The following is a 15,029-nucleotide window of genomic DNA, read 5'->3' as shown; positions in this document are numbered from 1 at the left end:
AATTGAATATCGCCTAGATGTGCTACGTGCTACCAAGGGTGCTCATATGGAAGTTTACTGATGTGTGAAAAAAACTTCGATAGTTTGTAAACAATTAGACACCAGTTTCATATTTGTATATTACTTCTAGCCTGAGTTATCAATTTATCAGGGAAAGACTTTTCGGACACCCTGTAGTAGTAGTAGCAGCAGTAATATCAAAATGGCGATTGTGATGGTGACGACCCCTCTCCCACCTTAGGCATGAGTTAAATGTGCCTGAGCATTTAAGAAAGCTGGGCAGCACTCATGTAGACCAGCTGAAGCACTGGAACCACCACCTTAACTTTTCTCTATTTTTTATTAATACGGTCTCGAAACTTTTTAACTTATAGAGTACCCTGTCGTGCAAGCATACTGACATGTCGGATGGCTCAAACGTCACGAAGCCCATGGTTGTGCTCCGTTCCTCGATGACGACGGAGATGTCAGCTGAGAAGAGAGAATGTATGTGGCGGTGACTTACCTCTCGTCGCAGGTGCAGTGCATGAGCGTGTTGATACGCCAGTTGAAGAGGCCGTACTTGGTCTGGAAGGCGGCGATGTAGAAGGGGCAGGTGGTGTCGTGCAGGCGGCAGCAGCGGTCGGCGCCGTTGAAGCCGCCCAGCTGCGTGTAGCGCTCGGCGGAGCGGCCCTTGCCGCACCACTTTGTGCCGGGCACGCGCAGCGCGTCCACCAGGTCCCGCTTGCGCCTGCGGCACGCTCAAACGCTTACCTCCAGCCCACGGCTGCTGCCGCTGCCGCTGCCACCGACCGCCCCAGGGTGGACGCCATTTTGCCTTCCCTGCACCCGCGACTCTCAACCCTCGCTGGAACGACGCTGCTAATACTTTGATTCCTGCCCCTAAGAGACAAATCTGACCCACTGGCAGTCAGTCAGGAAGGAACCAAACTGAGTGGTCAGACGGTTGTCCCATTTGAAGATGCGCCGTGTACAATTCCCGAACGCTGGGGATAGATACACCCTGTGGCGCGATTGTAAACACGATATTTGAAGCACCATGTTTTCAAACGGGTTTGTAGGGAACGTACTGGCTGTCTACTTTAAGCGACGGAATGATAGATGGTGCGGAAAACACATATTACAACGCAAGAATTTGGTTTTCTGAGGTTAGCTGTGTCTAGGGTAGATGTTCAGTATGTATAGACGCCCACCCGGTTGGCCGTGCGGTCTAACGCACGGCTTTCCGGGCTGGAAGGAGCGCCTGGTGCCCGGCACGAATCCGCCCGGAGGATTTGTGTCGAGGTCCGGTGAACCGGCCAGTCTGTGGATGGTTTTTAGGCGGTTTTCCATCTGTCTCGGCGAATGCGGGCTGATTCCCCTTATTCCGCCCCAGTTTCACTATGTCGGCGATTGCTGTGCAAACAAGTTCTCCACGTAGGCGTACACCAGCATTACTCAACCGCGCAAACATAGGGGTTACACTCGTCTTGTGTGAGACGTTCCCTCGGGGGTCCACAGGGGGCCGAACAGCAGAATAACACTGGGTTCTGTGTGGGCCGGCGGAGGGGTGAAGTGGACTGCCGTAGTCGTCGTGGGGTTTTGGACCACTGCGGCTGCGGCGGGGACGGAGCCTCTCCGTCGTTTCTAGGTCCCCGGTTAACATACAATACAATACAATCGTATAGAGAGTGTTTCCACTCGCGTAAACTGTCGCAGTCCGCAGCTCGTGGTCGTGCGGTAGCGTTCTCGCTTCCCACGCCCGGGTTCCCGGGTTCGATTCCCGGCGGGGTCAGGGATTTTCTCTGCCTCGTGATGACTGGGTGTTGTGTGATGTCCTTAGGTTAGTTAGGTTTAAGTACTTCTAAGTTCTAGGGGACTGATGACCATAGCTGTTAAGTCCCATAGTGCCCAGAGCCATTTGAACCATTTAAACTGTCGCACAGGACGACCACAAGTGGTCGAGGAACGAACGTCACGTCGCCTCCAAAAAGGCGTAAGGTGCGATGCATAGTCAGGCTGTGAGTCAGATAGGCAGCAATTTGAATGTAGGACGTCAGGAAACTGTAAGAAGACAAATGGACCACAAAGGCTTCTATAACCGACGAGCGACTTCTGTCCCTTTGCCTTCCGACGACTTTTGGCCTCTCAATGTCCTATACTCTGTCGAACAGTACTATCGTGTCACGTCATATACACTGAAAACTAAAAAAGTTAAAAAATTGGAAGGAATGGTTCGATGTAAAAACGATCTGTAGATTACGTATCATTAAGGAGCTCCTTGTCGAGGACGTGAAGGCTAAGGGGATGTCTTTCGGCTGTCGTGCCATCCTCTGCCTCACAGCGTCACGCGGATGCCGTATGGAGGACATGTGGTCAGTTCATCGCTCTCCCGTACGTTTTGCAGAATTTCCAGACCGTGGACGCGCTACTACTCTGTCAAATAACTCCTCAATTGGCATCACTAGGGTGAGTGCATCCCATGTCAATCCTCCTACCATAGAAAAATCTTGGGTTCTCCATACGGCAGCCATCTACATTGACCATTCAGCCACGGAAGCGGTCTACATACCAATAGCCGTTACGTAAATAATTAAAGTTCCAGTGAGAGCCCAAAATTGACATCAGAATGCATTAGCATTGACGCGTTGTGACCATCTTATCGTCGCTTGATAGGGTATACAGGGTGTCTCGATCCTTTTGGTTAAAATTGAAACAGGTGCTAGTGCGTCCACAACCGATTATATGAAGGGCTTATTGGCTCAAATGGCTCTGAGCACGATGGGACTTAACATCTATGGTCATCAGTCCCCTAGAACTTAGAACTACTTAAACCTAACTAACCTACGGACAGCACACAACACCCAGCCATCACGAGGCAGAGAAAATCCCTGACCCCGCCGGGAATCGAACCCGGGAACCCGAGCGTGGGAAGTGAGAACGCTACCGCACGACCACGAGATGCGGGCGACGGGCTTATTTCAATAGTGGTAAAAGTACGTTACCTCCAATTTTCTGCCTATAATGCTTCTGATATTAATGATCCAAACAAACAGAAAGAAATGTTCATCTCTAGCAAGAAACCATATGCTTGAATATTTCCGGTATCTCAACTGCAGATTTTTCAGCGCTCATTTAACTTTAGGATTCTGTATCTCACAATGATTAATAATGGACTTGTACCACTATTGAAATAAGCCCTTCACATTGAGGTAGGAAACCAATGGTCGGAAATGAATATTCATTGTGTTATTGACATACACAGCGTACATAGCATAACAACAGCGTTGCTCATAGTAATTGTTCAAACCGCCAGTCTCAGTGCATGAGTGGCAATGGCGCATGAAGTTCTACCGGACTTTCTCAAAGCTTCCTGGTGTCTGTTGTACCAGGAGCAGCAAGCAAGTTCAAAAATGGTTCAAATGGCTCTGAGCACTATGGGACTTAACTTCTGTGGTCATCAGTCCCCTAGAACTTAGAACTACTTAAACCTAACTAACCTAAGGACATCACACACATCCATGCCCGAGGCAGGATTCGAACCTGCGACCGTAGCAGTCGCGCGGTTCCGGACTGAGCGCCTTAACCGCGAGACCACCGCGGCCGGCAGCAAGCAAATCTTCATCCGCTTCTACGGGGGTTTCATGCACCAAATGTTGACGAAACCGCAGAGGAGAAAATCGAGAGGTGTGAGATCCAGCGATCGTGCTGGCCATTGTACGGGACCTCCACTGCCAACCCAACGATGAGGGCATGTATTGTTGAGGTGCTCGCGGACGTTAACATCGGAGTGGACTGGCGCACCAACGTGTCGAACCTACATCCTTCCGTAGACAACAAAGGACACAAACTCCAAAAACTGTGGCAGCGTAATACCTGTTCTACCAGCACTCTCCACACTGTGCCATTCGAAGTGTGCTTTTCAAGAACAAGCTGACCAGCACTTATTGCTGGGCGGTCAGCCACATGATACAACAACATCTCCTCAAAGTCTGATGTTCAGACATGTCTTTGGCGGCATCCTTGGCCGCCTCTTCGCGGCGTCAACGACCCCGTCTTTCGTAAGCTGCTATACACGGAGACAAGCTTCTTCTGATTAAGGTGACGACTTTGGGAAAGTGCTCTCTGTAAATTCGTTCTGCTTTACGGGCAGTACATCCTGCTGTGTGGCAGGGTTAGTAACGTTCCATCTCTGACTACGAGCCATACACTGTACACACTAACACACCTCACCATGGACACATCACAAGCTGTCTGATGCAACGGGCAGCTGACATCAGGGATGGTGGTGTGCATGTGGCACAGGTTGATGTGCCGGTGCGATGTATGGGTTCGTCATATGATACTTGTGCTATGAGCTGAATTGTGTACAGTATGCCCGTTTGGTGATCGTGTTGTCGCTGTTTATCGTCCGCTACCAATTCCAGTGTACAGCAGTGCGTGTGCCGTTACAATACAAGCATTGAGGCCGGCAGTCGCTGCTTTGAACAGTTACTATGAGCTACATTGCTGTTAAGTGGTGTACGCTGTGTATGTCCGTAACACAATAAATTTCAGTATGTCATGAACAATATCGTACACCGCCCATAGGATATGCTGAACTGCTGCGATAAGGTTCGCAGTTGCACACTCCGGTCGTTTAAAATTGCTGCCTCAACGGACCCAACATTCTGCGAGGTTGTAGCGCGTCGAATCACTTAGATTCACTCGACCATCTTGGAAGAATACGCACCACCTGGAGACACTGCTTCGGTCCACACAGTCGTCTCCACACATGTTACGCATGTCCCAGAATTTCCGGTATATGCACATTGGTCCACGAAAATCGAATTATGCTTCGCTGCTCTTCGCAAGTTGACTACAGCAACATGCGCTCCATGTTTGTTTCGTAGTACATACTTCTCTCGCTAGAGCTGCACGTAAAAATAAAATACCCTCTGTAGGGCGAAATTCAAACTATAAATTCAGCATTCAGCATTCCAAGTGTAATACCAGGGGAGAACAAAATTACTGTTCGTTACTTTCCGATCCTCCATCGTAGTTTATCAGATAAGGAAATAATAGAGAGGATTGTGGAAGCTGGATTTGGATTTGGATCCCTTGTCTTTTAAATGGGATCCAGAATCCTCACCGTGGCACATCGTTGAGGATAGTCAGTCGACGAGAGGCGTGTTAGTGGAGCCCTTCCGGGTATCACGAGGGAGAACTGTCAGGTGAGCCGCAGCGAGGTGAGAGGAAACACTTGCGCGCTTATCGGCCACAATTAATTCCCTGCGTCTCGGACACGCCGGCCTACGCCCAGGCGCTAAATCAAAGGCCGACTTATCGCCGTCTGAGGCGGAGCGGCGCATCCCGCCTTATCCCGGACCGGTCCCCGTACAGATCTGTTCCTCCCGGAACGATCGCCGTAAAAGAGATTAACGCCAGTCAAAAGATGGACGCCATAACGCCGGGGAGGGGCCCGCCGGGGTAATGACTTGGCGAAACTTATCGCGCTCACCGACCCCCACAGCCGGGCCCGCCGACGTTAATTGAGTCTGCCCGTCCGTAATAAGGAGCCTGGGCAGGGCATTTGGGGATAATTTATACACGATACCACTCTGGCCGGCTGCAACGAAATTCCGGCTCTTTTACTGCCAGCGTCCACAGGCCGCGCGGCTGGTAGGAGGCGACCGAGCTACGGCGCGGCAGCACAACGGCGTCTCGCAAGATCTATACATTCTTCTACAGGGCGAATCGCGTAGGACGATATACCTTTTTTCTTTCGTGAACGGTTCAAGATACCAAACAACGTTTTCGGCAAATGATAGTGGGCAGAGGCGCGTAATTCTGCGGTAAGTTTCTACACCTACATCTAGATATATACTCCGCTAGGCACCAAGCGATGTGTGGCGGAGGGCACAATTCGCGCCAAAGTCATATTTCTCCCTCTCTGTTCCACTAGGGGATCGCATGAGGGAAAAACGACTGTCTGAACGCCGCAGTACGAGCTCTTATTTCCCTTGTCTTTGAATGGTGATCATTGCGCGATTAGAAAGTTGGTGGTAATAATATATGCTTTACGTTCTCGGTGAAGATCGGAGTTCGGAATTTAGTGAGCAGCCCCTTCTGTTTAGCGCGCCGTCTGTCTGCAAGAGTGTCCCACTTCAAACTTTCTATGAGATTTGGAACGCTCTCGCGATGGCTAAATGTACCAGTCACGAATCTTGCCGCTCTTCTTTGGACCTTCTCAGTCTCTTGAATCAGACTCAACTGGTAAGGGTGCCACACAGACAAACAATAAACTTCCTGGCAGATTAAAACTGTGTGCCGGACCGAGACTCGAACTCGGGATCTTTGCCTTTCGCAGGCAAGTGTTCTACCAACTGAGCTACCCAAGCACGGCTCACGCCCTGTCCTCACAGCTTTACTTCTGCCAATACCTCGTCTCATACCTTCCAAACTTAACAGAAGCTCTCCTGCGAACCTGCAGAACTAGCACTCCTGAAAGAAAGGATATTGCGGAGACATGGCTTAGCCACAGGAAGTTTGGGAGGTAGGAGACGAGGTACTGGCAGAAGTAAAGCTGTGAGAACGGGACGTGAGTCGTGCTTGGGTAGCTCAGTTGGTAGAGTACTTGCTCGCGAAAGGCAAAGGTCCCGAGTTTGAGTCTCGGTCCGGCACACAGTTTTAATTTGCCAGGAAGTTTCATATCAGCGCACACTCCGCTTCAGAGTGAAAATCTCATTCTGGAGACGAACAATACTCTAAGACCGGACGAACTAACGTGTTGTAAGCTATTTCCTTTGCTGAAGGACTGGATCGCTTCAGGATTCTACCAATAAACCGCAATCTAGACTTCGCCTTACCCGTTACTTGTGTAATCTGATCATTCCATTTGAGATCATTTCGAATAGTCACACGCAGATACTTGACGGACGTTACCGCTTCCAAAGACTGGGCATATATTTTGTACTCGTGCATTAATGGGGATTTTCGCCTTGTTATACGCAGTAGGTTACACTTACTAATATTGAGAGATAACTGCCAGCTATTACAAAACCCATTTATTTTCTGCAAATCCTCATTGACTTGTTCACAACTTTCGTGTGATACCACTTTCCTGTAGACTACAGCATCATCGGCAAACAGTCTAAGGCAGCTGTCAATACCATCAACCAGATCGTTTATGTAAATTGTAAAAAAGCAGAGGACCTATTATGCTGCCCTGGAGCACACCTGAAGTTATGCTTGTTTCTGTTGAAGTCACACCGTTCAGGACGACATACTGCTCCTTGTCTGTTAGAAAACTTTCTATCCAACCGCATATGTCATCGGACAGACCGTAAGCGCGCACTTTTTGTAGCAAGCGACAATGCGGAACTGAGTCGAACGCCTTTCGAAAGTCGAGAAACATGGCATCAACTTGGGAGCCGGTATCTAGAGCCTGTTGTATATCATGCATAAAAAGGGCCAGCTGTATCTCACATGACCGCTGTTTCCTAAAACAGCGCTGGTTTCTGCAGATGAGCTTCTCAGAGTCTAGAAAGGTCATCATGTTTAAAGCTTTTGACTCGTGCATCAACCGAAATACTGAAGGTAACGATATAATTTTAATGGCACTCAAAGCTCTTGAAAAGATAAACACACTGATAAAACACTTGTTAGTGTTTTCTTCGAAAGGTTTTGCAAAATTATTCGAGAAATGAGCTGAAATTGAAAGGTAAGGCGACCGTAATTGATTATTGCGGTGCAAACACCATCGAGCGTGACTCTCACGTCTCATTTAGGTAACAAACCCAATAAATCATAATTATATTATTACTGTGTTACAATGTAACCAGGGACAAGAAAGAAGTACTCTTAGTTAGGCTTAATTTCATTTATTTTATCCAATTCTGTCAGTACTTCTTCCTAGTCTGTAATGGTGAGAAAGCTAGGTCCTCTGTCTGCATGCAGGGACCAATGATAGATGTACGTTATGTGGACATTCTTGGAGACAGCCTAAATCCCTTTGTGGTATTTGAACAGGAGTACGCGACATTTCACCGCTCTTTGTTTGCACGCATGTGGCTGACGAAATTCATGTTAATTCATTACCATGACTTAACTGCAACACATCAACCGATTTTTACTAAATTAATAAAAATAAAACAAAAGGGTAAAGTTTATGATAGCTCTGTTAGACCGCGCGATGTTGACCAACCGCCGTGTCTATAAAAACGAAAGAATCACAAAGAACACCAGAAGGTTCGACTCGCTCGGTACTATACGTCAGGATCGTAAAATAAGCGTACGGTCTACCGTCCTGTGATGACGAGTTTTTTAGAGACGGATCACAAGGTCTAATCAATCTGGGTGATTGGACGGGTCTTTCAACTGCGTCCAACGACTGGAAATCCAGTATCTTAACACTGCGCTTTCTCGACGGGTTGCGATAATTTAGAGGTTTCTTCATGATTTCTTTCTGACATTTAGAGAATGATAGGATCTAATACATAAAAATATTTTATTCAAACTGTCGTCATTATTATTCAGTTTATTTCTCGATTTGATCAGTGCCCAGTATCCTGCACATAGTATTCCCTCTGCAGGGGCTCATTCGGCTGTATGAAGGTGTCCGAAGGCTACTCTAGCACAGGACCAAACTGAGAATGAAGAGAGAAAGAAGAAACTTAAGAAGGATAAAAGAGGGGGAAAGTGCAGCGAATGTATTCTGGAGACCGTGTACAGAATATTTGTGCGACCCATTCTTGAATACTGCTGCAGTGTTCTGGATACCCACCAGATCGTATTTTAAGGAGACATCGAAGTAGTTCAGAGGCGAGATGTTAGATTTGTTATCGCTCGGCTGCATCAGTACGAGAGTTTTGTGGAAATGTTCACAGAGCTTCATCCTTGATAGGAAGAAACGATCTATTTGAGAATAGGAAGTTTGGAGAACCAGGTTGCAGAACGATTCTACCGCGTCCAATGTTTACGTCGCATAAGGATCGTAGGGAGAAAATACACCGAGTGACCAAAAGTAATGAGAAGCCTCTGGACGTGTTATCGGCCGTCGGCTGCTGAAGAGCATGTGGTGCGTCTGCATATAGTCCAGACAGAAATCGGGTCACGACATCCCACATTCAAGTCGGAGTCAATCTTGCATTCACTACTTTGTCGATGGTTCTGCTGAGATGACGTGACGTCCGATCGTTGTGTGGCGGTTTATGCGTGTGGAAACATTGTCTCCGTTATACTGAAGGTCCACTATAGATGCTGTTTACCTTGGAAACTCGAATTGTTACTTAAACTCTGACGTGTTGTCATCCACGAGTCTTTCACCGATTATCAACCCACATTCGAAGGCGATTAACTGGCGATGTGCTGCCATTTTCACTATACACCAGTTTTTAACAGACTCCTTGGATATGGAGTCTATACTCGTGACATGTGTTGCTGCAATCGGGTGTTACACACGGCTCATTTTCGAATGTTACAACCCTTACTATGAGTTTTGGACACTCAAGCGAGATAAGGTCTCACACATACAGGTAATAATCTTTCTCTTGCTCGAAACTTCCTGGCAGATTAAAACTGTGTGCCGGACCGAGACTCGAACTCGGGACCTTTCTTCCAGGAGTGCTAGTTCTGCGAGGTTCGCAGGAGAGCTTCTGTGAAGTTTGGAAGGTAGGACACGAGGTACTGGCGGAATTAAAGCTGTGAGGACGGGGCGTGAGTCGCGCTTGGGTAGCTCAGTCGTTAGAGCACTTGCCTGCGAAAGGCAAAGGTCCCGAGTTCGAATCACGGTCCGGGACACAGTTTTAATCCGCCAGGAAGTTTCATATCAGCGCACACTCCGCTGTAGAGTGAAAATTTCATTCTATTTCTCTTGCTCGGTTTATGAGTGGGACGGGAAAGGAAATTGGTATAAAGGTATCTCCACTCTATAAAACACGTTGGATTGCGGACTGTGGATGAAGATGTTGAAGGAAGGACTGTGTCACTAGACTGCCACAGACTGGAAGTATAAACTCTCCATCGAAGGCCACCCCTCAAAGTTGGACAAACAACGCTGTAGAAACGACGCAGGTGAGCTTCAATTATGTCTAAGTGAACACCGGTGAAGAAGGTCAACATTACCCAGCTGTAGTGGTCAGACGTCCTGCGAGGACCGTGACGCTCAATTGGTTTCCGTTCACTGGTCTTTTCTGATACAAGCTCAGAAGGAATGAGTTCTCCCTACTTTACCTGCAGTAAAAGTGTTGGCACGGCCAACAGGAGAGAACCGGAGGCCCGAGCAAGGACGTCGAATAGTGCAAGCAGAACACGGTCCGTGTGAAGCGCTGTGTGATGTTTACCTATGGTCGCAGTGGCAGTGGCTGATGGTGAAGGGCCGGTAGTTGAAGAAGTGGTACTTGGTGGTGAAGGCGTTGATGTTGGCGCGGCAGCGGTCGTGCTGTCTGCAGCAGCGGTCCTCCTGGCTGAGCGGCCCCAGTCGACCGTACGTCGCCACGTCCCCATTCGGCCCGCACCACAGCGTCCCCGGCGCCATCAGCATCGAGCGTAGCGAGCGCTTCGTCCTGCCCACACACCACCGCTCGTCACTCACGGCCCTACCTGCACCACCGCCTGTCATTCACTGGCCACCACCTCCCAAAGTAATACCAGCTTTCCTCCAGTGTTGCTTGGCTAGATGATGGTACACTGGTAGCAATAACAGCTGTCCTATGAGCGCAGCATCCCAGTATAAATTTTTCGCACGTCCCCTTTCTGATATTGTGTTTCATACAAACGAAACAGGACAAAATCTGTAGAACCATCCTGACTCTTAAGTAATGCCTCTCCACAGCAGTCTGTAATATCGTTGCACCAAATCTGCTCACAAAAATCTATGGAGATATTAAAGTGATACACGAGAGAACACTGTTTACGAAATAATTTTCCCTGCTTCAGTCATCTTTTACTTCACTACTGGCCATTAAAACTCCTACACCAAGAAGAAATGCAGATGATAAACGGGTATTCATTGGACAAACATATTACACTAGAACTGACATGTGATTACATTTTCACGCAATTTGGGTCCATAGATCCTGAGAAATCAGTACCCAGAACAATAACCTCTGGCCGTAATAACGGCCTTGATGGCGTGTACAGGTACAGCTGCCCATGCAGCTTCAACACGATACCGCAGTTCATCAAAAGTAGCGACTCGCGTATCGTGACGAGCCAGTTGCTCGGCCACCATTGACCAGACGTTTTCAATTGGTGAGAGATCTGGAGAATGTGCTGGCCAGGGCAGCAGTCGAACATTTTCTGTATCCAGAAAGGCCCGTACAGGACCTGTATTATCCAGCTGAAATGTAGGGTTTCGCAGGGATCGAATGCAGGGTAGAGCCAGGGCTCGTAACATGTCTGAAATGTAACGCCCATTGTTCGAAGTGCCGTCAATGCGAACAAGAGGTGACCGAGACATGTAGCCAATGGCACCCCATACCACCATGCCGGGTGATACGCCAGTATGGCAATGACGAAAACACGCTTCCAATGTGCGCTCACCGCGATGTCGCCAAACACGGATGCGACCATCATGATGCTGTAAACAGAACCTGGATTCATCCGAAAAAATGACGTTTTGCCATTCGTGCACCCAGGTTCGTCGTTGAGTACACCGTCGCAGGTGCTTCTGTCTGTAATGCAACGTCAAGGGAAACCGCAGCCATGGTCTCCGAGCTGATAGTCCATGCTGCTGCAAACGTCGTCGAACTGTTCGTGCAGATGGTTGTTGTCTTGCAAACGTCCCCATCTGTTGACTCAGGGATCTAGACGTGGCTGCACGATCCGTTACAGTCATGCGGATATGATGCCTGTCATCTCGACTGCTAGTGATACGAGGCCGTAGGGATCCAGCACGGCGTTCCGTGTTACCCTCTTGAACCCACGCATTCCACATTCTGCTAACAGTCATTGGATCTCGACCAACGCGAGCAGCAATGTCGCTATACGATAAACCGCAATCACGATAGGCTGCAATCAAAGTCGGTAACGTGATGGTACGCATTTCTCCTCCGTACACGAGGTATCTCAACAACGTTTCACCAGGTAACGCCGGTCAACTGGTGTTTGTGTATGAGAAATCGATTGGAAACTTTCCTCATGTCAGCACGTTGTAGGTGTCGCCACCGGCGCCAACCTTGTGTGAATGCTCTGAAAAGCTAATCATTTGCATATCACAGCATCTTCTTCGTGTCGGTTAAATTTCGCGTCTGTAGCACGTCATCTTCGTGGTGTAGCAATTTTAATGGCCAGTAGTGTAATATGTATCATTACGACACAGGAACATGCTGCTATTAACAGGGGTATTACAATTACATAACAGATTTAACGCAGGGGATCTGTCGAAGTGGATCCGTAACGCTTTCTAATACTAAGTGCAAGATTTTCATATTCTTTCCGTCGATACGTGCAAACTATTAGTCCTAAAGAAAAAAACATGAACAGGACCTTTCTGTGGGAAATTTAATGTAGTTAAATTTTGTACTGTGGTACGGTTTTACTGAAGGCCGCAGCTTTCGAATTATTTTAGAGAAACGCACAAAAGTGACCTTCGAACGCGTTTTTCTTGAATAACTCGAAAACCGTGTCCTCTAGCGAAAACGTATCTCAGTACAAAAGTTAATTACATTAATTTTCCTACAAAACGGTTGTAAGGGGTTCACTACCCTGCTGGAGCAAATGTAATTTCGATGTGTTGCTCACACGCTGACTGCGACAGAAAATATCTTTGTTGCAATAGAGTCGCAGGTCGGAGCTGTCTCGGCAGTAGTTGCAGTCGCTCGCTGCTACAGGCAGTTGTAGTCTGCTGCTGGTACAGCGCAATTCATAGCCATGTATTGTAGGGTAAATTTTATTATTTTTGTTGGCATGCGTGTAATTAAGTCACTTGTCTGAGATGTTAATATGAATTTGTTTCAATCTTTTTTGTGGTTCGTCAGTACCTGTTGACCCACATTTGTAATATTCAATGTCTGCTGCTGGTACAGCGCAATTCATAGCCATGTATTGTAGGGTAAATTTTATTATTTTTGTTGGCATGCGTGTAATTAAGTCACTTGTCTGAGATGTTAATATGAATTTGTTTCAATCTTTTTTGTGGTTCGTCAGCACCAGTTGACCCACATTTGTAATATTCAATGTCTGCTGCTGGTACAGCGCAATTCATAGCCATGTATTGTAGGGTAAATTTTATTATTTTTGTTGGCATGCGTGTAATTAAGTCACTTGTCTGAGATGTTAATATGAATTTGTTTCAATCTTTTTTGTGGTTCGTCAGCACCAGTTGACCCACATTTGTAATATTCAATGTCTGCTGCTGGTACAGCGCAATTCATAGCCATGTATTGTAGGGTAAATTTTATTGCTTTTGTTGGCATGCGTGTAATTAAGTCACTTGTCTGAGATGTTAGTATGAATTTGTTTGAATCTTTTTTGTGGTTCGTCAGCACCAGTTGACCCACATTTGTAATATTCAATTTTTCAAACAATGGATTGGAGATCTTTATTAATAATGTAAAAGATTTTCAGAATATAATTTTTACCACTCAATAAAGAAAGAAGGAATAATTTTGCCTTAAGTCATTGCCAGTCCCGATCCAGTCATTTATTTAAATTTAAATATTTCAGTAATCTTCTCAGTTCATAGTCATGTGTTGTTTAGTAATCAGACGACTAGCTGTGCAGCTGTGTCAATAAGCAAAGTCAGTTATTCTAATAATTCAGATCTCAGACAAATGTTGTCCAGTAGTAGTAGATAGGCCAGCATTGCACTAAGCTGTGCTATTCACAAGCAGATATATAGACAGCGTTATCCGGCGACACCATCATGAGGTAAGAATTTTTCAGTTTATTCAGATTGATTTCACAGGGCCATAGCGTAACCCTGCTTACGTCAAAATTTATACAGTGAGAGACTGCAACAGATGCCGAGACTGCTCTGACCTGCGACTCTATTGCAGCAAAGATATTTTCCGTCGCAGGCAGCGCGTGAGCATACATCGAAATTACATTTGCTCCAGCAGGGTAGTGAACCCCTTACAAGGGCCTGTTCATTTTTTTCTGCAGGACTAACAGTATTCATGTATCGAGCGAGAGAAAATGAAAATGTCGCACGTAATTTTTCAAGGCGTTGTAGGTTGCATAAAACCCTTAAGTAAGAGCCGCTGATCACCCTATATATTTGATGCTATTTTACGTCATTCCCGTGTTATGTCGCCACCCGCTACCTGTATGGAAAGGAAGGAAGTGCGTCGTTTTATTCTCAATTTTTCCACTGACGCATCTGTTCCTCTGCCTTTCCTGTGTATTTTCCCCATAATTTAATCGAATATGTGCAACTGAGATAAGCGAATGTGAGTTTCGTGAAGGCAGGCAGTAGTTGTAGTCCGCTACCGCAGTTTTGCAAGCAGTAGTAGCGTAGGTGGAAACGAAGACAGGCCTAACTATACCGTCAGGGTGGGTGGGTGGTCAGGTAAACTCAGTTAAGTTGGCAAGGCGAATACCATGGTTCTTTTTCGTGCCTGTCCACGCTTGAAAAGTGAGAGCTATTACGATACCTCTGGTCTAGGGCATTCTTTTGTTGAGACTTGGGAAAAACTGTTGTGTCCTTCGGACACTCTTGGGGTGAGATATTTAAATATACTTAGTGACACTGATTTTGTTCTTAATAATCTTATTCAGCGTTTTCTATATTATCATAAATTCATGTAAGCTACTGTAGCTTTATGGGCGTTTTGAACATTAGTAGTATTTTGGTAGTAAGTATTCTGTGTGGGAGTTGATTTGAAGCCACTAAGAGTACAGCACAAAGGAATTTGTTCTCGTGTACAGCTCCTAAAGTGGACTCATTTCAATGTGTAAAGTAAATTAGGAAGAATGGTTGAGGAAAATTATGGGAAGTTGAAGTTTTGTGGTGTTGTTCACGAATGATTTTAGGAATTGAGTCCATTCTTCCATTAATCTGCAGCAATGACACACACCTTCAATACTTATGTATTACCTACAGAGTTTTCCAAATGAAAGTTGATTTT

The 15,029-nt window shown here is 46.6% G+C and overlaps 1 protein-coding gene across 1 annotated transcript in view; it reads right to left on the bottom strand.

Moving 5' to 3' along the window:
• Positions 1–501: 501 nt before the first annotated feature.
• The window catches only part of LOC124796185, a 253,159-nt gene continuing 238,631 nt past the window's right edge, over positions 502–15,029 (bottom strand). Inside the window, exons 4-5 of the mRNA XM_047260313.1 lie at positions 10,302–10,523; positions 502–730 (exon numbers count right to left, since the gene is read on the bottom strand). Coding sequence (XP_047116269.1) covers positions 502–730; positions 10,302–10,523 — 451 coding nt within the window. The remainder of the gene's footprint in view (positions 731–10,301; positions 10,524–15,029) is intronic.

The sequence above is a fragment of the Schistocerca piceifrons genome, chromosome 1 (assembly GCF_021461385.2).
Source record: "Schistocerca piceifrons isolate TAMUIC-IGC-003096 chromosome 1, iqSchPice1.1, whole genome shotgun sequence".
Lineage (NCBI taxonomy): Eukaryota > Metazoa > Arthropoda > Insecta > Orthoptera > Acrididae > Schistocerca > Schistocerca piceifrons.
The sequence above is the reverse complement of the archived record's forward strand: the minus strand, read 5'-3'. Positions and strand labels throughout refer to the sequence as shown.